This window comes from Heloderma suspectum, chromosome 3 (assembly GCF_057233095.1).
Source record: "Heloderma suspectum isolate Gila_16-S chromosome 3, 16-S_ref, whole genome shotgun sequence".
NCBI lineage: Eukaryota > Metazoa > Chordata > Lepidosauria > Squamata > Helodermatidae > Heloderma > Heloderma suspectum.
In genome coordinates this window covers 271,161,816-271,185,093 of record NC_139460.1, presented here as the reverse complement: position 1 = coordinate 271,185,093, position 23,278 = coordinate 271,161,816, and the positions used below count along the sequence as shown (strand labels likewise).

General features: G+C 45.5%; 1 protein-coding gene across 1 annotated transcript in view; it reads right to left on the bottom strand.

Annotated features, from left to right (window-relative positions):
• Window positions 1–23,278, bottom strand: part of RAB6B (RAB6B, member RAS oncogene family) — a 106,826-nt gene that overhangs the window by 42,078 nt on the left and 41,470 nt on the right. Inside the window, exon 2 of the mRNA XM_084846950.1 lies at window positions 3,030–3,088. Within this exon, the coding sequence (XP_084703076.1) occupies window positions 3,030–3,088 (59 nt within the window). The remainder of the gene's footprint in view (window positions 1–3,029; window positions 3,089–23,278) is intronic.

Genomic DNA, 23,278 nt, shown 5'->3' with positions numbered 1-23,278 from the left:
GCTCCAGATGTGTTAAACTACAACTCCCACCCACCAGCCCCAAAGCTAGCTGAAGCTGATGGGCATTGCCATCCAACACATCTGGAGGACACCAGGTTGGGGGAAGCTCAGTTAGGGCAGCAAGATTGTGAAAAACAAGAGAAGTCAGATACATAGAAATGAAAAACCTGGTCATGAATGTGAGTTACATGTGAGCTCATGACCTCCTCCTGTATCATGGAAAACCAAGAAAGAGGGAAACGTTAGAAGGACGCTTTCTAGGCAAGAGACACACAGCCAAAGAACAAACCCTAGAGAGATAGATAGAGAGATAGATAGAGAGATAGATAGATAGAGAGAGAGAGAGAGAGAGAGATACACACACACACACACATATATATATAAGAATACAATGAAGCATACAGTACAGTACTCCCAGTATTCTACCACATTACATCAGACTGAATTTAAAAAGAAAAACTGCCCTGTACATGAAAGCTTTCCTGTCACTTGTAATTATTTCCATGATATGCTAACTTTCTATGTGTGGGATTCTGTTAACTTTTAGGAAAGAACACTGCATCTGAAGTTATCCAGCCCCCAAACAGGTTTAGTCCCACTAAGAATTATTCTTTGTGTGTTCCTTCTCTGTTGTGCTTTGGCATCTAATCTGGGCAGATAGAAAGGAATGCGGAACTACTGAGATGTATGGAAATATTGCTTTCGTTTGTAGGGCCCATGAAAGCCATCATGGAAATTAAGGCAGAGTTTAATGAGAGAATCAATCTAGCAGTGTGCTCACAAAGTATTGCTCCTGTGATGCATTTTAAATTGCTTGTCAAAAGGTGAAAGGGGAGTTTGTTTACCTCACTAAATTGAAACACTGATTGAGTCAGGTGGCTCTTTAAACCTAACAGGGCAGAGGAAATTATTGCTGAAGGCCAATAACCTTTTAGCCTGTCTGAAACACGTTCTGTTTCAAATTGTAAACTGAACGCACACTGCCACAAGAATGCTTCTCCTTCCATGTGGGAAGTGAACATGCTCTCCAGCTCAAGGATGAAGGATCACAACAGCACCCTCCACTCATGTTCCCCCAAAACTCGTTGGGGGATGCTGGAAGTTGAAGTTGTAGTCCAACATATCTGGACCAGGTTGGGGAAGGCTGTAGTAATGCTTCTTAACGGAACAATTTTTGGACAAAACACGACCGAACAAGCTTTCAGATTGCACAGAACTCTTCTGCCAGTCAGAGATGAAATGGAGCAATTAATCAGCTTGAGTGAAAACAAAGTTTACGACAGACAGCAGAGCTCAATTCTGACCTACACAGAGCAACTTGGACACCTTTGCCATCCCACAAGCATGCAGATGGCAGAGCAAGGAACTGGTCTTCGGTGCAATGTAGAACAGCCTCAGGGATTTTATCATTGGGGAGAGATTAGCTGCTAGGTGCATGTTTTCCTGTTCCTGTGAACAGACACAGTCTTCAAGATGGATACTCCTATCATTGCCATGGATAATAATGCCCTTTGCGCTCTGTTTGTAGGAGAATGGCCTCTCCTTTGCACTAGTGAATGCAATCGCAAACATGACACTTCTAAGAGCGCAAAATTAATTTATGCAATGCAAGTCAGCATAGCTGTATTCAAATGTTCTGCAAGTGCTTAGACTGAATAGCTGGTGGGAGATTGGGACCAAAGAAATTACCCAGGGGCTAGCAGGGCTCTGTATCCTCTGGCATGCTGCTATGGAGCACAGAGGGCACGAGAGGGAAAGGAAGGAGAAGCCTCTGTCCTCCCCTCTTCCCATGGGTTCTTGCTACCACTGGAGCAGTGCCTAGGCCTGCACTAGTCAATTAAGTGGGTTTTAAAAGGGAATGGGAAGGCCAGATTAGCTGAGAAATTAGCTGAGGTACATTCCAATTTTTTGTGGAAATGGCTTGGCCAATCCAATGTAAGCTCTGGGTAGCTGTAACAGCCTGCCAGGACTCACTGGACCAAGTCATCCTTCTTCTGCTGAAAACACCTAGGCAGAGAGGCAGCAAGGACTGAGTATAAAGTTAAAAGGAAGCACTGCCTGGGGAGGGCTCCAGCTGATCAGGGTAGGACAGTACAGCTGTGGGGGAGTGAAGCCTCAGTAGCAACAACTGGGCCTCATCAAGATGCTGCTATAAAGCTCTGGGAAGGAGCAGGAGGAGGAAGCTGGTGGGCAGAGCGAAAGAAGGGAAGACAGGCTGCTGAGAGTTACTGGCAAGAGAGCAGACGGACACTTTCTGCCAAGGCAGATGCTGGAGGGCCTCACCTGCAACCACCACCCAGGGCATCTGTTGCTGGGAGACCTGGAAATTACCAGTTGGCATCCACCAGAAGGCCTCAGGCATATCCAAGCTTGGGCTTAGCATCCTTCTCTGAGGCACCTGAAGAGCCACACCCACAGCTTGGTCTGGAGAACTACTTCCCTAGGAATGGACCACCACTAGTGAAGAAAAACTGTGAAAGGTGGCCACCTGAAAGGCCCCTACTTCAAAAGGGGAGAGTTGGACATTTTTGTAATTGAAAGCCAGGGGACGGGGGAGGAAGGTGTAATTCCTTTCCCTGAGTTGGAAGTCTATATGCTGGCTTGGCCTCAGTGCTGTACATGGAGGCAAAGACTTACAAATAAAAGCTGCCTGCACTTACTGGTGGATTCTGGTAATTATGGAGGCTATGGAAGAGGGTGGGTATAATGTGCCCCTTCCAGAGGATATGTGCACAGTAGCTCATCCACCTCTACATCCAGCTAAACTCTATAGGGAAGTGCCAAGGTGAAACTGGCAGAAGAAAGCACAGGACAAGTGAGGCTACAGCTGTACTGATAGGAACACGTGGCCAAGCTGAAAGTTTATGCTCAAATTGAAAATCTGGCACTCCTCTACTCCCAGTATTCATTTGGGGGAGCAATATATTTATTTGTCTGCAACACCGCTATGAAATAAAATAGGAAAATGAAAGTTCTTTCATATTAGCATGCATCATGCAGCTGAAGCCCTCAAGGGCAATGAAACCCACCTGGTATGTGTTGTCAAAACTGTCATACATGAACCTTGTGATCAGGGATGTCTTCCCAACTGGAAAGGAAAACAACAACCAGAGATTAAATGAAAACCATGGATGCTGAGAGAGCTAATAAGCCTGAGAGAGCTAATCAGCCACAAGGCAAGCTTCTTTGGGGCAAGCTCAGGGCCAAGGTAGATGTTAACAAAGGAGATGCATAAATGCATTGTCACCTTCTTTAAGGACTTTGGCAAATAGCAGCCTGGGGACCCATGCACACAGACATATGTTTGTGTGTGGGTGTGTGAGAGTGAGAGAACAGTGTGAGTGCACTGGATTGGGACTGGGACATGGGAGAAGGGAGTTAACTGTTTCCCTTTGTGTTTTAATTTGTACTATTATAATTTTAACTTCTTGTAAGCTGCTATGGGAATGTCTTGAAGGGCGGGGTATAAATCCCACCCTTCAACAGTAAAACCCAGTGAATTACCCCTGTGAAAACTGCCTCCACCCATTTGCCCCATCCAAAAAATATACATGCTCATGTATGTGTTTCCTATCAAGGCAAATACGTGTGTGTGTTTTGGGGGTGGGTGGGGATTTCATTGGGAAAATGGCACAAACTCAGGTGTGGCAGGAGGTTCATCTTGACTGGTGGCAACCTACCAGTAATTCTTGCTTTGGGGAACCCTGTAAAGAAAGGGTCCACCAATAGGGAAAGTTATCCTCCTTCCCAGTCTGTAACATACCCTATTGTCTCTCTAAGGAGTTCAAGGCAGTATTCTGTACACTTTCTCATTTAGATACTGACTTGTTTTTGTTAGCTTCAGAGATGGAATTATGTCAGGAATATTTTAAATAAAGTCCAATTTTATGAACAGCACCTAAGTATTATTATTCATGCAGTGCCATCTATGTAAATGGCACTTTACAAAGAACAGGTAAATGACAAATCCCTACAATCTAAAATAGATCCTGGGAAACAAAAGAGGAAGGAGCAAACGGGGGCAAAGGTAAACAGGAAAAGAAGATGTGGTTATTTCATATTTCGCCTTAGTTATAATAAGTTTAGTTATAATAAGTTATAATTCTAGGGTGATGATCCAGAGGCTCCCTGAAAAATGTGAGTTTTGGGGAGGGAATTAAAGAAAACCAGCGAGGTGGTTGCATGGAGGCACACATTCTGGGAAGCTGTTCCAGGAATAAGAGGCAGCAAAATGGGCAGAGGCATTTCAGGGAGCAGGAGACCTTTGGACAGCTGAGGGCGGTGGAGCTGGATGAATGAAGGTCACAAGAAGGGATATGTTGAGATACAAATGCAGAGAAATAAGGAGGGGGAAGGCAATGCAGGGCTTTTATTTATTACATTTATCTTCTATCGTTCCACCAAAAATGGCACTTAAGGTAGTTAACAATAACAAAATACAAGATAATAAAAACTGAATTAAAACGTAACACAAAAACAAATACATCAAAACACAATTTTTAAAAAGCTGGGAGCCTATTGTAGAACTGAATTTCTCAAAATCAATTATGATAAAACTAAAATTATTATGTTTGCCAAAAGACCTCAGAGATGTAACTGGTTCCAGGATAATCACCGTATTGCACCATGTTCATTTTACAGGTATTTTAGTATGCATTTCTCAGTGGGTTTGTCCTGGAAGGACAAACAGACTATTAACTTGGCCTGCTTCTAGACTGGCAAAGGCCAGCTAGTGCAGCCAGCACTGAAAATATTTGAGGTGAAGATCTTTGCAAAAATTCTGTATGGCACAGAGATTTGGGGGTTGGATGAAACAGACAATCTAGAGGTTATGAATGTCTAAGAGCCCCTACCTCCTAGTATCCCAGCTGTTCTTCCTGCTGAAGTGGGGCTATCAGCAATGTCTGTCAGAGTGAACAAGGCCATTTTCTTTTATCTGAAAAGATTGATCGACATGCCTGACCACCAACTGGCTGTTTAGAACAGAAGAACGGGGTGGTTGGATGTTTTCCTGTTTTGAAAGACTGGCCCATTTTTCTCTCTCATTGGCTTCCTTTCATTTAAGTGGATCTAAGGTTAAAATTAGAGGTAGGTTATACTCACAAGTTGCTAATAAAGATGTGGAAATAATTCAGCAAATAGGATTTAGGAGGTAGCACCACTATATAAAGGTGAGCGATCTTTCTCTAATGGTCTTAATTCCTTGACTCACTCAGAGTTAAGGAAGGCATTTATAGAATTATGTTTCCAAAACATGCCTTCTGCATATTCGGATCAGAGGTATGGAAATGTTCTCATACTTCAACGTCTTTGCATATGCTGGGCTCCACAAATAGAGGATATTATATGTTATATATTTTCTGTGTGCTGTATGCCAGTCCCCGGAAAATATTTCGTGTATCTTTGTTGGGAGGAATGTCTGATACAACTTTGGCTGAGCAAATGCGTAAACTACTTGTAGATACAGATCCAAATGTAACCAGTCAAGTAGCTTTATTCTCAGCGGCTGCTAAAAAGATTAGAGCAAAAGTCCTAATAGCTGTTCCTATGGGTTGTGCACATGAGGAACTGATTTGAGTGACTTGTTCAACCTTTTTCTTTTTGTAATTATGTCTCCTTTTTTGTGTGTGTGGCAAAACTGTAAAAACCTATGGTTATATGCAATTAAATCTCCTGACTGACTGTCTGACTGACTATTAAAAACACACAATAAAAGAAATAAGTAGCACCCAACACAACAAAATCCCCTTCAGCATCAGACTAGCTTATGTGCCAAAGGCCTGCCTGAATAAAAATGTCTTTGGAAGTACAGACAAGATGCTTGTGGAGGATCCAGGAGGGGACAGGAAACCAGTGAAGAGATTTAAGGAGTGGCATCACATGGTCAGAATGATGAGGGGGGTAAATAAATTAGGCAGCAGAGTGCTGTACAAAGGCGAGACAACGGAATACTGGAGAAGAAGATTGCAGTAGGCAATTTTAAGCACAATACAACATCACCACCGCTAAGCTTTGGGTCATTCCTAGTTTATGACTTATAACTAGCTTCTGTTTAACAGAATGATTTCTTAGGGGAGTTTTTTTGTTGCTATGGCTTAGAACAGTCACCAAATCTCTCTGTCTCTGAATCTCTGGTCTCTGAATAAAAGAAATGCTTAATCAGAAGCAGTTTAATCAGCTCATTAGTTATGGTTTTTAGTATCTTAAAAGAGTGGTTGCAAGATCAGTTCTTTGTGTTTAATCCAGCTAAAATATGGAGCATATCTCCATCATGTTAATGTTGGAGGAAACTATATTTATTACTCTAATAACCCAAGCAGAGACACATGTATTACTGGCAAGCAGAAGAACAAACCATTGCTGATGCTGGCTGCACTGAGATTTTTTTTTTCATGTCAGGGTCACGAAGAATCAGACACGACTGAACAACAACCCTGTGGTTGTTCCCTGTGGACTTCTGCCTGGCAGACTGCCAGTCCCTGCAGGACCAGGCCCCCAGGTACCGAGCCAGCTGTGCTGCTTCACCTGCCCCTCCCTGGAGGAGCTACATAAGCTGGCTGGCTGAGGTGGCCTGGGAGAGCCAGGGCCTGCAGGAGAAGCCACCACCACCACCGGGGAAGAGGCGCTGCGGTGGCAGTGCCGCCGCCGCCGCCACCACCACCAGGCCTTCCCTGTGGACTCCGGCCTGGCATTATTTTTAAGGGGATTTTAATTGTTTTTTTGGTGTGTGTATTTTTCTGGGGGATTTTGTTGTGGTTTTAGGGGTGGGTAGCCTGCCTGATAGGCGGGAGCGAGGGGGTATGTGTCCACCTGATGGAGGCAGTGGGGGGAGTGTTGGGGGCCAGAAGATACCGAGGCTGGGCGGCAGGCGCTGGCGGAGCGCTAGGGGCAGGCCATGCCAGGTAAGGGGAACGAGGGAGAGATGTGTAGTATCTGTCCCCTGCTCCGGGCCTGTCCAGAGCCAAAGGATGGCTGGGGGAGGCGTGACCCCATCTTCTGGCCTTCGTTTGCTGCTCTGCAATGCCAGGTCTGTTACCCAGAAAACCTCCCTCATCCATGACATGATCCTGGATGAGGGTGCAGACCTGGCATGTATTACGGAGACCTGGCTGGCCGAGGCTGCTGCTCCAACCCTTGTAGCCATGTGTCCAGCCGGATTTTCGTGTGCACAGCAGCCGAGGGCTGGGGATCGGGGAGGGGGAGTGGCTGTTATCTACCGAGAGTCCTTGGTCTTCACCAGACCCCCTCTCCGGGAGATGAAGGTTGCTGAGTGCATGTACTGGAGGTTGGGCCTGAAGGGCAGTCTGGGGATTCTGCTCGTGTACTGTCCACCCCGCTGCACGACTGACTCCCTGGCCGAGGTGCTTGAGGTGGTCTCTGATGTGCGTGTACAGTCCCCTAACTTATTGGTGTTGGGGGACTTCAACGTACATTCAGAGGCCATCCTCACAGGAGCACCTCGGGACTTCATGGAGACCATGGCCTCCTGGGAGTTGCACCATATTCTAACTGGGCCCACCCATGTAGCCGGTCATGCACTAGACCTTGTGTTTGTTTCTGGAGAAGTGGGGAGTGATCTGGAAGTCGGGGGTATATCCACCACCCCCTTGTCATGGTCAGATCACTATCTGGTGACGTTGGACTTCTCGGTTCCACAACCCCTCCACAGGGGTGGAGGACCCATTAAAATGGTCTGCCCCAAGCGTCTTATGGATCCAAGTGGATTCCTGAACGTGCTTGGGGATTCTCTGGGGCACGCCAACGGCCACTCCGTCGAGACCCTGGTGGGTGGCTGGAATGCCGCAATCACTGGGGCATTAGATCAGGTGGGTCCGAGACGCCTCTCCCCCTGAACAGGGCTTGGACTGCACCATGGTTCTATCCGCGGTTACGAGCTCTGAAACAGGAGGTGAGACGGATGGAGCGCCGGTGGCGGAAGTCTCGCTCCAAAGACGATCAGACACGGGCTAGAGCTGCATCTTCAGCCTATCACGTGGCGGTGAAGGCAGCAAAAAAGGAATATTATGCTGCCTCCATCGCGTCTGCAGAGTGCTGTCCCAGGAGGCTGTTCCAAGTGGTCCAGAGCCTGGTCGGTCCTGTGGCTCCGGAACCACTGGAGCATTCTAAGGCCTCGTGTGAGGCCTTGGCAAGGCACTTTGCAGATAAAATTGATCAGATTAGGTGTGTTACTCTGCACGCTGTGGATACAGTTAGTGAGCAAGAGGCGGCCTGTGGCAAACCGGTTTTGTGGGATCGGTTCCAGCTTCTTCCTCCTGATGAAGTGGACAAGGTGCTTTCATCGGTACGGCCGACCACCTGCTTACTTGATCCTTGCCCATCTTGGCTCATTATGGTCTGCAGAGAGAGACTGGGTGAGGGGATCAAGGTGGTGGTGAACGCCTCCCTTGAGGAGGGAGTAATGCCATCAGCCCTCAAGGAGGCAGTGATAAGACCGCTCTTAAAGAAGCCCTCCTTGGATCCTCAAGTTTTGAACAACTTTCGCCCAGTCTCAAATCTGCCATTTTGGGGCAAGGTGATTGAGCGGGTGGTGGTGGTGCAGTTGAAGGCACACTTGGAAGAAACTGATTATCTAGACCCATTTCAGTCGGGCTTCAGGCCTGGGCATGGGACAGAAACGGCCTTGGTCGCCTTGGTAGATGATATGAGGAGGGCCCTGGATAGGGGTGAATGCTCCTTCCTTGTTCTCCTCGACCTCTCAGCGGCTTTCGATACCGTTGACCACGGTATCCTCCTGGACTGCCTGGAGGGGTTGGGCATTGGGGACACCGTATTGCGGTGGTTCTGGTCCTTCCTCTCCAGCAGGTACCAGAGGGTAGCACTGGGAGAGGAGGTTTCTGACCCGTGGCCACTTACTTGTGGGGTGCCACAGGGTTCCATCCTCTCCCCGATGCTATTTAAATCTATGTGAAGCCGCTGGGGGCTATCATCAGGAGGTTTGGGGTGCAGTGTCATCAATATGCGGATGACACGCACCTCTACCTCTCGTTCAAATCTTCACCAAGGTTGGCCGTAGAATCCCTGTCCAAACGTCTGGAGACGGTGAGTGGCTGGATGGGGAGGAATAAGCTGAAGCTGAACCCTGACAAGAAGGAGGTACTTTTGGTGGGAGACAAGAGGAGGCTGGGGGATGTTGACCTGGTGTTGAATGGGGTACGGCTACCTGTGAAAGACCAGGTCCGCAGCCTGGGGGTCATTTTGGACTCCCAGCTGTCCATGGAGGCTCAGGTGTCAGCTGTGAGCCGGACAGCGCTGTATCAACTCCATCTGATACGGCGGCTGCGCCCCTTCCTTCCCGACCATCTGCTCCCATCGGTAGTACATGCCCTGGTCTCCTCTCGTTTAGACTACTGTAATGCGCTCTACGTGGGGTTACCCTTGAAGACGGTTCGGAAACTGCAGCGGGTACAGAACGCGGCGGCTCGCCTGATTAAAGGCAGCCGCTGGCGAGATCACATCACTCCAGTGCTGAAGGAGTTGTACTGGTTACCAGTTGTTTTCCAGGCCAAATTCAAGGTGTTGGTTTTGACCTTTAAAACCTTATATGGTTCCGGCCCAGCCTATCTTAAGGAGCGCCTCCAGCAGCACCAGACAGGCCGCTTAACAAGATCAGCCTCGGATGGCCTTCTCTCTGTCCCATCAGCCAGGACAGCTAGACTGGTGGGGACGAGGGAGAGGGCCTTTTCTGTGGTGGCCCCCACTCTGTGGAACTCCCTCCCTAGGGAACTCCGTCATGCCCCCTCTTTAATGAGCTTCCGTCGTGCATTAAAAACGTTGTTGTTCAGGCAGGCATTTGGGGTGGGTTAGGGTATTTTAGGAAATGTTTTTATTGTAGAATTTTATTGTTTTAAACTGTTTTATTGTATGTTGTACATCGCCCAGAGTGGCTGGGTGACCAGCCAGATGGGCGATTAATAAATAAATAAACAAACAAACAAACAACAACAACAAAAGGCTTCAGCCAAACAGGTGTAAATGAATAAACAACTCACAAGGCAACCATTCCAGACACCTCATTAGATTCTAGCACAGCAACCAATTCAGATATTGGCTGCATTCAGGAGCACCACAAGCAGGCATCAGCAAGCCTCTGACTCATGTACTCCCTCCTCCCTTCCCTCCACCCCTAATGCACTGCTATTCCCTAAAGGACTGCTGGTTTCTTGGCAAACCATAGTTTGCTGCCGCATGCAAACACATAACTATGGTTTTCTCAAGCCATAATTTGCCTGCAATTCAGGATCACAACCCAGGATCAAACAGAGTTCGGAATTACATCTGAATGCAATCACTGTTGCGCTGTGCTGTGCAGAGGGCTAGGCAGAGCTGGATGTAATTAGAATTCAGGCGGCATGGGTTAGAATCTTTGCTCTGTGCAGCTTTAAGCAAGTCACTGAATGCTTCCAGTGAGCTTCTGTGCTCTCATCTATGCAAGGAGGAAAAGACAGCATGGCCCAGGGGATAGAGCGATGGCCTGGGAAAGCCTGGATTCAAAAGCCCATTCAGCCATAGACTCCCGGATTGGTCTAAGAAATTCATTCTCAGCCAAGGTTCTACTATTGGCTGTTCAGGCAGGCATTTGGGGTGGGTTAGGGTATTTTAGAAAATGTTTTTATTGTAGAATTTTATTGTTTTATTGTATGTTGTACATCGCCCAGAGTGGCTGGGTGACCAGCCAGATGGGCGATTAATAAATTAAATAATAAATAAAATAAATAAATAAATACTATTTGAAGCTGCAAAGATAGATGTGGAAGTGTGTATAACTCTGTGCCCTTCCTCATCATTGCCAGAAGCAAATTTATGCAAACAAACCATGCTTACATAGGTTTAATCTGCATTATTTACACAGGTCACAGAATTTGAGTTACCACCATACAGGTTAATTTTTTTTCTTTCAGCATACACAAGCCTAATAATAATAGCCCCAGCCCACAGCAAAGGAGAAATTAGAGCATAAAAGAGGTTCAAAGACATTGGTCTTGATCAGGGGCGTTGCTAAGCACTGAAAAGATTCATGGCCTAGACTCATAGGGCACAAATCTGCATAAAATTTGCATATGCTAATTATATGCAAATTCAGAAATTTGGGGGTTCTGGTTTGACAGTAGGTATTAGATGCATTGTAAAAGAAAAAAAAAAGTACTGCATTCCATTTCTACCTTTGGCTTTTATTCAGGAAGTGAAACACAGCTTTTACACAGCTTACTATTTGTGCACCACATATCCAACCCATCCCTATCTGATGCGAATGAAGGAGGAGCACTATAATTTGATAGTTTTATATAGTATTACTAGATTTAAATATCACAGAAGGCAAAGCCAGCCAATTTATTACTCACCCAAATCATCTCAAAATTAATTCTTCAAATTAATTCACCTCTTCAGTTAATTTACACCCTGCCCCAGATCATCCCAAATCATTAATCCCTCCTCAATTACAATTAATTTGCAATCTCTCACTCCCCCTGCCCCCAAACATCTCTCTCTCCTGGAGGAAAACATCCTCCTTGAGGAAAACTGCCTCCACCTCACACAGTTAAGCTTAGAAGAAAAGTTTCCATTGACAACAATTGAAGATTTTTTTCCGAAGCTTAATTGGCAGGTTGGGGGGGGGGGGGTCCTAGCATGTGAAGATGTTTAACCCTTCCCTCCCCAGCTGCAATCCCCTTTGAAAATTACATCCTGTGTGGCAATTAGGCCAAGAAAAAAATCCTACCATTGACATTAATGAACAGTCAGGGCTCTGGGGAATATATGTGGGACCCAGAGAAATAGATTTGAGGCTTTGAGCCCACTAGTAACACCCCTCATCCTGATCCATGAAGGTTCCATGAAGTAAAAGGTTGCTACTCACACATTGTTCTCTGCCAAACACTTCGGTGGGCAGTGGCGGTTTTGTGGTGAAAGGAGGTATCTAACTTTAATCCCATCCCCACCTGACACCCCAATACAGGTGACTTTGATGTCAAGGTTGACATTACTAGTCACTGATGTGGCAAACGTGCATGTGACCCTGGACTAGCAAGACCACTAGAGCATCACCCACACCACTTCAGGTGGTGAATGGTTCCCCCACACCCCTTCCAAAACATGGAATTTTTCATATTTCAGGAGAGAATGGATTGAAGCTAGGCGATTCAGGTGAGAAACCCAAACAAGGAGAACTCTTGAGAACAGATGCTTTGACACATGAGACCCCCTTATCTCTTGTCACACTTCCATTATCTTGGTATCTCCACAGAAAACACAGCTCTGTATACACAACAACAAAAGACTTCCTGATTATAATAAGTACACAATTAAAAAAAGGAAACATTAAACCAAACTTCAGTTGAAGACCATCTCCCCCAAGGACACAATTTTTAATTAAGAAACTTTACAGCGCCATTCATCAGGAGCATTAATTAAGTACGCTAATTCCCTCTGTGTTGTGCCTTCTGAAAAGATGGGGCCTGCCTTTAGGTTTAATAAAGCACCCTGGTGTTCAGCTCACACCAGGAATGTGGCAGTTAGAATTGCCCCCCCCCCCCCCACACACACACAGATACCAATCCCAGTTGAAGGAAAGGAGACACACACCATACTTTGCCTCAGAGCTATTCTGGGTGATGGGGTTTAAAGCCAGCTAGTTTAGCACTTTGGCATCCTAGGACTGGCATCGGGGATTTTACTCTACTTTTAAAGTGAGTACAACTGCTTCGCTGATTTTTTAAAACAAAAGGCTCAGGCAGGGATGGGGGGGGTGTCGGGGGAGAGGAAAAGGGGTGGGGCCCAAAATACCCCCCCCCCCAGCTTATTGCAGCTTAAAGCTCCTACTGGCAGTAACTTAGCCTTAGGAGAGGGAGTTCAACCTTTTAGAATGGGGAAAAAACTGTGTTGGGAAACCACCAAACAAATGGTGGTTGGGAGAAAGGGGGTAGGGCGAGAGGAAGTGGATGTGTCATGGGGGAATCCCAGAGGGCTGGATTGGGACCCCAGGCCTAGGGTCAATGTCGGTACACGGGGGCACTGCCCAGTGATCTTTCTTCACTGGGAAAGTAGACCCAGATCAACAGCATGGTCCCCATTACCTGTGAGGGAGCCTGCTACCTTCTTATGAAAACTAACTGTTGCATAGGTAGAGGGAATGACTGTAAGACTCAGCAGACCTCAAACACAACTGTCCTTTATTTATCACATACAGAACTGCAGAACTTAGCAGAAGCTCCACCCAGTGCTGCTACTCCCAACTCAACAGGAGCTGCCAAGGTTCAAAACAATGACTAAGCCACAGTACACACAGCCCTCACCCCAATACATAACACTAATAGAGACCACAAGAGGCTTAATCCCATGTTCTCTCATGAAGAGCAGGGCTACACTTACCACTGAAACTGGACAAGGCAGAGTGCTTCATTAAAAGGGCAACAATCTGTCAATTGTTTTATTTGGTATTACATTTTACCACTATGGGAAGCATGCACCTGTTGGATTTGCTGCCTCAGGGGCACCAAAATGACTTGAGCCATCTCCTGAGGGAGAGGGGAGCAAATGAATGGCAAAAGGTAATCTTGAAGGAAAATTAGGCTGGTGAGTACGAGGGAGCGGGCTTTTTCAGTGGTGGCCTGCACCTTTGGAAATGGCTTTCATCAGGGATTCATCAAAAAAGACTATCTTTGCATGTCTTCTGGAAGGCTCTGAAGACCCATTTGTTTTTACTGGCCTTTCTATCATCTGTGGGCTTCAGGTTTTACAGTTATCGGTTTTTTAAGTGTTTATAATGAATATTTATTTATGGATTTTCTACTATATTTGCTTTGAGTAGTTTTGTAGTGTTTTTTTTCTTGTACACCATCTTGAGAGGGTTCTACCATTAAAGGCAGCCCAAAAATCATTTTAAACCAACAGACAGACAAATAATTGATCTTATACCTCTATAATGCGACTCTGTAACTGATTTTTGGTGGCATGATGTCACCCTCTTAACTAATACAACAGGAAATCCCAATTTACAGTTGAATCTTTACAAGTGAGTAAAGGGTATTTGCATATTAACAAGAGGCATACTTCTGCATAGTAGATGCTAGCAAGGCTGCAAGAATTCATGCAGAAATGTGCCAGCTAACTTAAGACACAGTAATCAGGGCCAGTGTCAAGAGTAGGCATGGTTGGGCACCTGCCTAGGGCCCCCTCCCCAGGAGGGACCCATTGACAAGAGCTCCCTGGACTTACTCCTCTTCACCATTGCAACCTGCTTGTTTACCTGCCTCTCACTCTGAACAAGACAATGGTGGTGGTGAGAAAGAGGTCTAGTAGATCCTACTGCCTACTTGCTCATTGTCTCTGTGCCTGTCAAGGAAACTAGTCGTGGCAATAATGAAAAAGATGAGGAGTAATAGCTGCTGGTGACAATGCTGGTTTAAAGGCCCATCCCTAGGGCCCTCTCTTTTAGACTCACTAAGGGAGGCAGCCTACTGAAGGTGTCTTGCCCAAAGGCCCTCAAAAGCCTGGAGCTGGCACTGACACAGCTGGTAGGGCAAGCTACCTGCATATTTTTGGCTATGGGATGTGGGGGAAGGGATTTTGATTGGGGAAAGCATTAACAATCCCTATCCAGTGCCACTGCTCTGATTAAATTCAGAGTCCCCACAGCTGCTCTTAGATAAAAATTAAAATGTCAGGAGATCCAATTACGGTTCTCCTGCATCTCAGCTGACTTTGCCCCGGGACTGGATTCAGATGTTAAAATTGTGAGGCTGGAACCAGAAGCATGAGTGGTGCACTTCCTTGGTTTTGTGGCTCTTCTGTACAGTGAGACAAGAGCTCATAAGTCCCCTGCAGTAAGATGCAAATGTGGGAACAGCTTATGCGACTCTCACAGTTCAACATGGAGACGATACAGACCCCTCTCCCACACACACCTGGAAGTTACAGAAGAAGCGCAACAACAGAAAGCACAAGTTTCCTTCCCTCCCTGGTCCCCCTGCAAGATACAATGTCAAGAGCCACCCTCAGTACACAACAGTGATTAAAAAGACACAAGTCCTATTTAATACAGGCCTGGAGTCCCTGCAGACAAATAACATCTCCAGGCCTTGGAAAATACTACTACATTTCCCCAAGAATCTGTGGCACCCAAAAGACTCACACATTTATTATGGCATGAGCTTCCATGGACTTCAGTCCACTTTCTCAGATGCAGAAAGTGTTATGTTGAATCACAAGTATATATACAAAGTTGGGATGTGGAGCGAACGCACACTTGTAACTCGACAAAACACTTCATGCATTCGATGAAGTGCTCTGCAGTCCATGAAAACCTATGCCAGGTGCCCACCTCCAATGGTGTCAGCAAAGGGGTCTCCAACGTGGTGCCCACAGGCATCCAATTCCCTCCTCCATTTTTTAAAAATTTGAAAATATACATACATGGAATTGTATGAAATGCATGCAACTTTCTAGCAATTATACATAGGCATCAACAAAAGTGGACCAAATATCCAAACAAGTATCCATTTGAAGGTGGTGTCTATAGGCTACCTGTTCAAATACTGAAAGTGTTGTAAGGTCCTCAATCCATTGCATCATAGAAGGTGAGCGCTTATCCTTCCAATGTTGTAATATCAGTTTTTAGCTGTCAAAAGGATGCAGAGAATCAATTTACGCTGACCATTCGTTAATTTCCATGAAGCAGGTAAAATAACTGAAAAGAGCGTGTACATCAGTGAATATTAAAAACTGTTCCAGTACAACATTTTTCTGTTGTACTGTTGTAATAACCTCCCCCACAAAAGAAGCAACTACTGGACAGTGCCAAAACATAGGTTTAAAAGAAGCATTAGCTGTATTGCACAACCAGCAATTAGCTGAATTAGACAATCCCTTATTAAAGAGATGTTGTGATATCCAATAGACATGAAACAAAGATTTTTGCTGAATAAGACACAGTCTAAGATCCATAGACACAACAGGTAGATGGCAAAGCAGCGATCCACTGATTAGGCATTTTATGGTGGTGCCCACAGCAGTTTCTCGAATTCCAAAATGTGTCCATAGGTCCAAGAAGGTTGGGGACCCCTGACTTATGCCATAATAAATTTGTTAATCTTTCCAGTGCCACAAGGCTCTTTGTTGTTTTCCCTGCAAAGAAGTAACATGGCTACTCCTCTGTAATTGTGTCCAGGTTCCCGAACCAGTTTCAGTTATATTAAATAAAAGGAGAACAGGATTACTACGCTACAGGAAAAAGTTCCTTCAGGATGAAGTCTAGCTTTAGGCATTTGGGGCATTACTGGGGGATGGGGGGGGGGAGGAGATCAGTAAAATAAATGGATGTGCATCCAAAGCTGGCAGCAGCACCTAGTATGGCCATGGAGCTGTCTGGGTGCGTCAAAAGATATTTGGAAGTCCATAAACTCACAGCAATCTCTAGACTACCCATCTTCTTGCTCTCCCAGTATTTACAAGACCAGGGCCCCATCTACATGAACCTTTTACTCCAGGGCAGCTACGAGTCGAGGTCCCTCGGGACAGTTGATACAATCGCCACTTCGCAGCCATCTAGGGTTTACTCCCGGAAAATGCGGATTTCCGAGGAGGCATTTTGCTGCGATTTTTTTTAGTTTGCTGCAGGTTTCCCTGCAGTTGCGAGCTGTCTGTCCCTTCCCCGAACTGACTTCGCATTTTGCAGTGGGCATGTTGTAGGCGTGCGTACTCCCCCCCATCCCTTCACAGCAGTGCAGTTACAGAGGCACAGAGAGGCGTTTTCATTTATTTAATCACACTTTCGCACATTTTTGCAGCTCCGTATCTTCGCAATGGTTGCTTTTGGACTCAGTGCCCAAGGGCCAGGGGGCTCTTGGGGGAGGATCAACTTTGCTCCGGCCTCCATTTCAGAGTGATGGGTAGGCACGTACCGCTGATGCGAACCATCACAAGAGTCTCAGGCTGGGGAACTGATAAACAGATGGCATGGAAATGAAGGAGCATAGAACACCCACTTTTTACCTAACGAGGGATGGAAAGACACAACAGAACCCCTAAAATACAAAACAGCCACTGCAATGTTGCATCCCCACGCTCACAGGACTGCACAGCTGCGCATTAAAATCTAATGGCAAGAAAAGGGCATGGCGGAGTCTATTAGGGAAGCACACAGTACATCGCGAGTGTATACCACCAGAAGCTAATTTGAAGCTGCAATGCTGCGCAGCTGCAACGGGGCATGGGGTGAAAGCGGTGCCATGTAGATGGGGCCCAGCAGGAAGGATGGATAAAGCAGGGGTGGGCAACACATGGTCAACAAGCCGCATGCAGCCCCTGATGCCCTCCTTCCCACAATGTCAAACTCAGCAGTGGTGAAAATGTGTGGTTTTTTAAGAAATGAAGATATGGCGGATTTAGTGCTATGGAGCAGTTTTCTGACAATTTTGTTTTATTTCTATTTATTTTTCAGAGTGTGTCCCATGGAGGGAGGAGAGTTGTCTGGGGAGTGAAAATGTCCTCCAGACCTCCCATGTTTGCCCAACGCTAGATTAAAGGACTGCAGACGTGAGTGAGCGGCACACTCTTGTGGGGAAAGAGCAGGCCTCCTGAGCCCATGTGGGGAGAGCAGCTGCTGGTTTCTTACATTTTCATGCAATACATCAGTAACTGGAAAAAGACCTTTCACTCTTCTAAGATACCACATGCCTTTAACTTGGAACATTTCTGCCTAGTGCTAAGTGATTACTCCTTATAGTTGGGAGGAATCCAAGCCAGCCAAGGGCCAAATTACATGTCACTTTGTAGACATAGCTACCAGCTATATATTTTGTTCTTTAAAGTAAATGCATGCGGCCTGATCTGGATCAGGACCCTAGCATGAAGGGAGGCTTTCACCTTTTGCCCTCCCCACTGTGGTCCTGATCCATACCGCCCCTCTCCACACTTGTGATTTTCATTGCCAAAAAAGTGATCTGTTCATCCAGATTGCCCCCCTACTCTTATTTTCGTGTAAGAAAGAAAGACGGAGCTGCTAGTTGAAACTTCAAAGTACCATGTAGTTGAGTCTGAGTCACCAAATTCCACGCCCACGTCTAACTTAGCAGAATCTCACAGGCTTTCCTATTAACAATCTGCACTGTTTATTTTCATTTATTCTTCTATTAAAAATACATTTGCTCCCTATCTCCTTCTGTATAGGTTGTGTGTGCTCTTTGTAATCTGTAGGCATACATGGATGTGAAGGGATCATGACTTTGCATGGGAAGCCACAATGCCTCTGGCTCCTCATGCATACTCATTAGAGATTGCCTATTGTGAAAAAAAAGGCAAACAAAAGAACCAAACCAAACCATTGATATTTATAGAGCAGCTCTAACCAGTTCAGCAGAGGCCAAGGGGCTGGTGCAGAATCCCAATTGGTTGCAGAGATCTATAAGGCATTAAAAAAAAAAAAATCTTGCCTTTTCTCAGCTTTCTACATAGCACCATTTTATCTTTTTTTTGATAGCCAGCCTTTTTGGTAAATGTGTTACAAGTCAAGTTCATAGTATGATAGAGTGACACTAATGCACTGTCTATACAAGGGGTAGGCAACCTTTTTGGGCGTGGGCACATTTGGCAATATGAGAATCTATCCTGGGCACCACCACAAAATAGCTCCCATGGGAGGTGTGGAAAGGATAAGTAACCTGCCAAAAAGACAGTGTACAAGGCAGAAGTGGAGTCTGAGACCTAATACACCAAACAGCTCCATTGAACCCACAGTTTTCAGCACCTATTTCACAGCAATCCCAGCTGCCAATGAGAAAAAGTGTACTTTTTTTTTTTTAAGTGGGAGGGGTAGGGTATCATGATGGGCACCAAGAAAGGTGACCAGGGGTGCACTGGCATCTATGAGCACCATGTTGCTTACTCCTGGTCTATACTGTGCAGTGAGAACAGCAGAAACAATCTGTGGCACTTCAGTCATTAACTGGGAACTGTTCATTTGGTACATACAGCTATTTAAAGCAGGGGCGCATGACCTTTTTGGTCCTGAGGGCTGCACTGAACAGTGCCAAGGGGAGACAAATGTGCACGTGCACACACATACACACATTCATGCACTCTCTCACACGAACACACAAGCCTCGAGTTGGAAGATAAGTTTTTCTCTTGCTAGTGCTAGCTAGGAACTCCCTCGTTTATCTCCAATATCTCAGCAGAAGGGATTCGATTGCTAGTGTTACCAAGGAAAGCCTGATTTTTTCCGATGGCACTGTTGCAGAAGATCCAGGGCAAAAACGTCAGACTGGTGCTGTCTAAATAACTAGGCATTTAGCTTGATTAGCATTCTACTTTCAGCATAATTCACTCCTGCATCCTTGAGATGATGGAGCAACTATGGGCCTAACTAGATGTGACCTCAATTGCATTAATGCAATTGACATGCATTCTTCTTTTAAGAAGATGTAAATAGTAGTTGCATCCTCTCCCCAAGCAGCAGCAGGACCACTGCGGTGTTGGGAAGACCAGTGATAGTCCTAAAGACCCCCCACAGAAGGAAGCCTTCACTGATGTCATTGGCCTCCTGATGCAAATAGCAGTTCCACAGGGAGGAGTTCATTTTCACTGGGACTACGGCAGGGGGAAATGGTTAAATTCTCCTACCCTGCACCCTGTGGTCCTGCTGCTGCTGGCCGGGGATGCACCTGCCATTTATGTTCATGCAACTGACATCCCATCTCGTTTGGCTCCAACCGCTGCCTAAAAGCATGGTGTTTATCAGGGGTGATGTACCTCTTTCACACAAGGGTCAAATTCCATTTCAGAGAAGTTCTTGGGGGCCACATATCAGTGGTGGTAATCGGCTAAACTGGGGCACAGATGGCAACAGCAGCATACTGCTGGAGCAGCAGACAGGAATGTGAGGTTGACTCTATGGCAGGGATGGGGAATGTGTGACCCTCCCAATATTGTTAGACTGCAACTCCCATCATCCCTAGCCATTGGTTATGCTGATTAGGGCTGATGGAAGTTGCGGTTCAATAACATCTGGAGAGCCATATGTTCCCCATGCCTGCCCTATGGCATAACCCAGATTGAGAAGTCCTTCTATGACTGTCCAGGTGCATCACAAGCTCCCACTCCTTGTGCTGCACACCCAACCTGCACGCTGGACACCCACAATCCTGAGTCATTCTCTGCTACAGTGGCAGTGAACGCTGTGTTTATTTAGAATACTTCTGGATCACTCTTCTGCTCAAGTGAGTACTTAAGACAAATGCACAAAAACAATAAAAATAATATAATACACAAGGTACAGAAAGCTAAACCATTGTTATACCATAAAACCAGAGATTAATAATAAAAACAAAGAGCAAGCAGCATTAACTATTAGAACTGTGTCCAGTTCTGGATACTACACTTTAAGAAGGATTCAGATAAATTGGAACGAGTTCAGAGAAGGTCAATGAAGATTATCAGGGGACTAGAAACTAAGTCCTATGAGGAAAGGTTGAAGGAACTGGGGATGTTTAGCCTTGAGGAGAAAAGACTGAGGGGGGCTATGATAGCGCATCTCAAGTACCTAAACGGTTGTCACACAGAAGAGGACCACAGCCTGTTCTCTATCAGCCAACACTGTAGGACATGAAATGATGAGCTTAATTTACAGGAAGGCAGATTTTAGTTGAACATCAGGAAAAACTTCCTAATAGAGCATTCAGACAACGGAATCAACTGCCTAGGGCACAGAAGGTAGGATCTCCATCACTGGAGATATTCAAGCAGAGACTGGACAGCCATCTGTCAGCGACACTTTAAACTGGATCCTTGTACTGAGCAGATGGTTGTGGTTGGACTCAATGGCCTAAATGGCCCCTTCCAACTCTATGAGAAGCTCAGCAGAACGATGTTGCCTTCACCAGCCCTCTTAAGGATAATAAAGAGGAGGCTAGCCTAACCTCACTGTGGAGGGAGTTCCACAGTGTACACAAAAGTCCAACACAAAATAACACCCTGTCTCAGTGGTGCTAGATTTTGAGACTGGATTGTCCCTGACACCTGTGCATCTTCAATCTGCTCATTAAGAAAGGGACTTTATCATTCAAAACTAAAGCTACAAGTTTAAGAAGCATTGGACCAAACTCTTCAAAAATGCTTCTGCATCTCAACTCACACTGAAGAAAAGTCTTCCTTAAAGTGCACTTGTCATTTCCTTGAGGGATGTTGTTGCCTATATTAGGATCTCTGTTAACAGGCCCAAAGCTTTACAAGCATGTAGCTTTCAGCAGAAATGACCCTGACTGGAGCACCAAAATACTTGCTGTCTGACAAGACTTCTTTCCTATTTGAGTATCTCATTTATTTATTTTGTAATAATAAATAATAAAAATTACACCTGTAGTTGTTTGTTGAGTATTTTAATAATGATATCAGTGTTTTAGCATATAAAGTGCTTAATTTTATTATATCAAGAGGTATACAAGTATTATAAATAAATAAAAGTAAAATATATATTCTCATTTTTAACATTAGAATGCTTAATACACAGTTCTGCAACCGACTCCCTCTGGATGGAGCTTGGCTGAGATCTTCCAGGTAGAGCCACAAAAACACAGGATAGACTAAATCGGGGTGGGCAACTTGTAGCCTTCCAGATGTGACTTGTTGGCCACAAGTTGCCCACCCCTGGCCTACATGAATGAAGTGGAATTTACTGGCAAAAGGTTGAACATAGGGAAAACACACATCTTGAAGATAAGATGGAGTTTACCAATGTAACACGGATAGGCAAATCTCTCAGTTTTGCTTCCTCCCACATTCGAATCTCAAGTTCTTTCTCTCCGGAATATGGAGAATTTTGTGAATGTCAGCAAATTCATATCAAAAACAAACTGTAACTAAATTCTCGCCCGTCTGCATCAGCCAAATGCAATAGGTACAGCTATTCCCAGCATGGAAAGAAACATGATGTACCTGCCTGCCATACAGCTGTTAGAGATGAAATGCCTGTCAGAAAAAAAGACGTGGCCACCCAAATTAAGCACTAACGTGGCTAAATACACAGGGATTCAAATCCAGAATTTTAAGAGCAAAGCACTCAAAGCCCTGGGCCTCGATGGGTGAATTTCTCAATTTCAGTTTCTCCCATATTCACTTTTTTCATATCAAGTTTTTTTTTTAATCCTGAATATGGGGAACTTTGCAAATGTTCAATAATTCTTATCAAAACCGAACTGAAACAAAATTCTTACCCATCCCTAAACATAACAAAGCATATTCATTCCCTGATCTTCTGTGCACTCTCAGTACACCCTGACAGCTGGCCCCTCCCTGTCCATTAGGTGGGAGGGGAGAAAAATGGACCTTTCAAATAGTCAGGAATGAATGACAGCGTGCTACACTGTATTCCTGCAGCCTACTGCAACTGAGATGCAGAGATTCTTCAGCAGTCTGAAGGAGCCGCCTTTAATCCTTGCCACAGAACTCTGTTCTCCCCTTGCACTGCATCACAGACTGGTTCCAAAGTTGCCCTGGATTTGGGGCAAGGTGGCCACTTCTGAATTGCTAAAAAAAGAGGACAAAAAGAGGACAGTGATTTGCATAACCTTTGCATATACTAATCAATATGTATAGATGTAAATTTAGAAATAATGGTTATAATTTAAATAGAAATACAGTACATCTAACCATAGTATGGAAGACTGAGCCCAGGTGAGCTGTGTGCCTGCCTGTTCAGTCTGCTGCCCAGGTGCCAGCTGTTGATGGGCAATAATTTTTATGGTTCTTTATCTTTAAACCGGAACTGGACAGGGCAGCCTTTCAAATAGAGGACAGTCCTCTGGCAGCCCTTCTAACAGCGGATTGTCCTCTGTAAAAAAGACACCTGGCCACCTTCACTTGGGGGATGGCTAGCCTGGAGGTGTCTCTGGAAAGGGTGTGGGTGCTTCTTTCATAGTAGATATGCACAATAGATATATCTAAAAGTAGGCATTTTTATCACTTCTGTGGATTCGGTTGGTCTAATGCGGTCACAGTGAAGAAAAAGTGGCTCTCCTTTTCTTTCTGTGTTTTATCAGTCCAATTAATACAGCCCCAGGCAAGTAACGAACACAATGAATACACAGAGCACAAGACAGTTCAAAGGTGTCACTGCAGCACTAACATGATTTGCTGTTCGGTCGTTCAGTCGTGTCCGACTCTTCGTGACCCCATGGACCACAGCACGCCAGGCCTTCCTGTCCTGCACTCTCTCCCGGAGCGTGCTCAAGTCCATATTCATTGCATCGGTGATGCTATCTAGCCATCT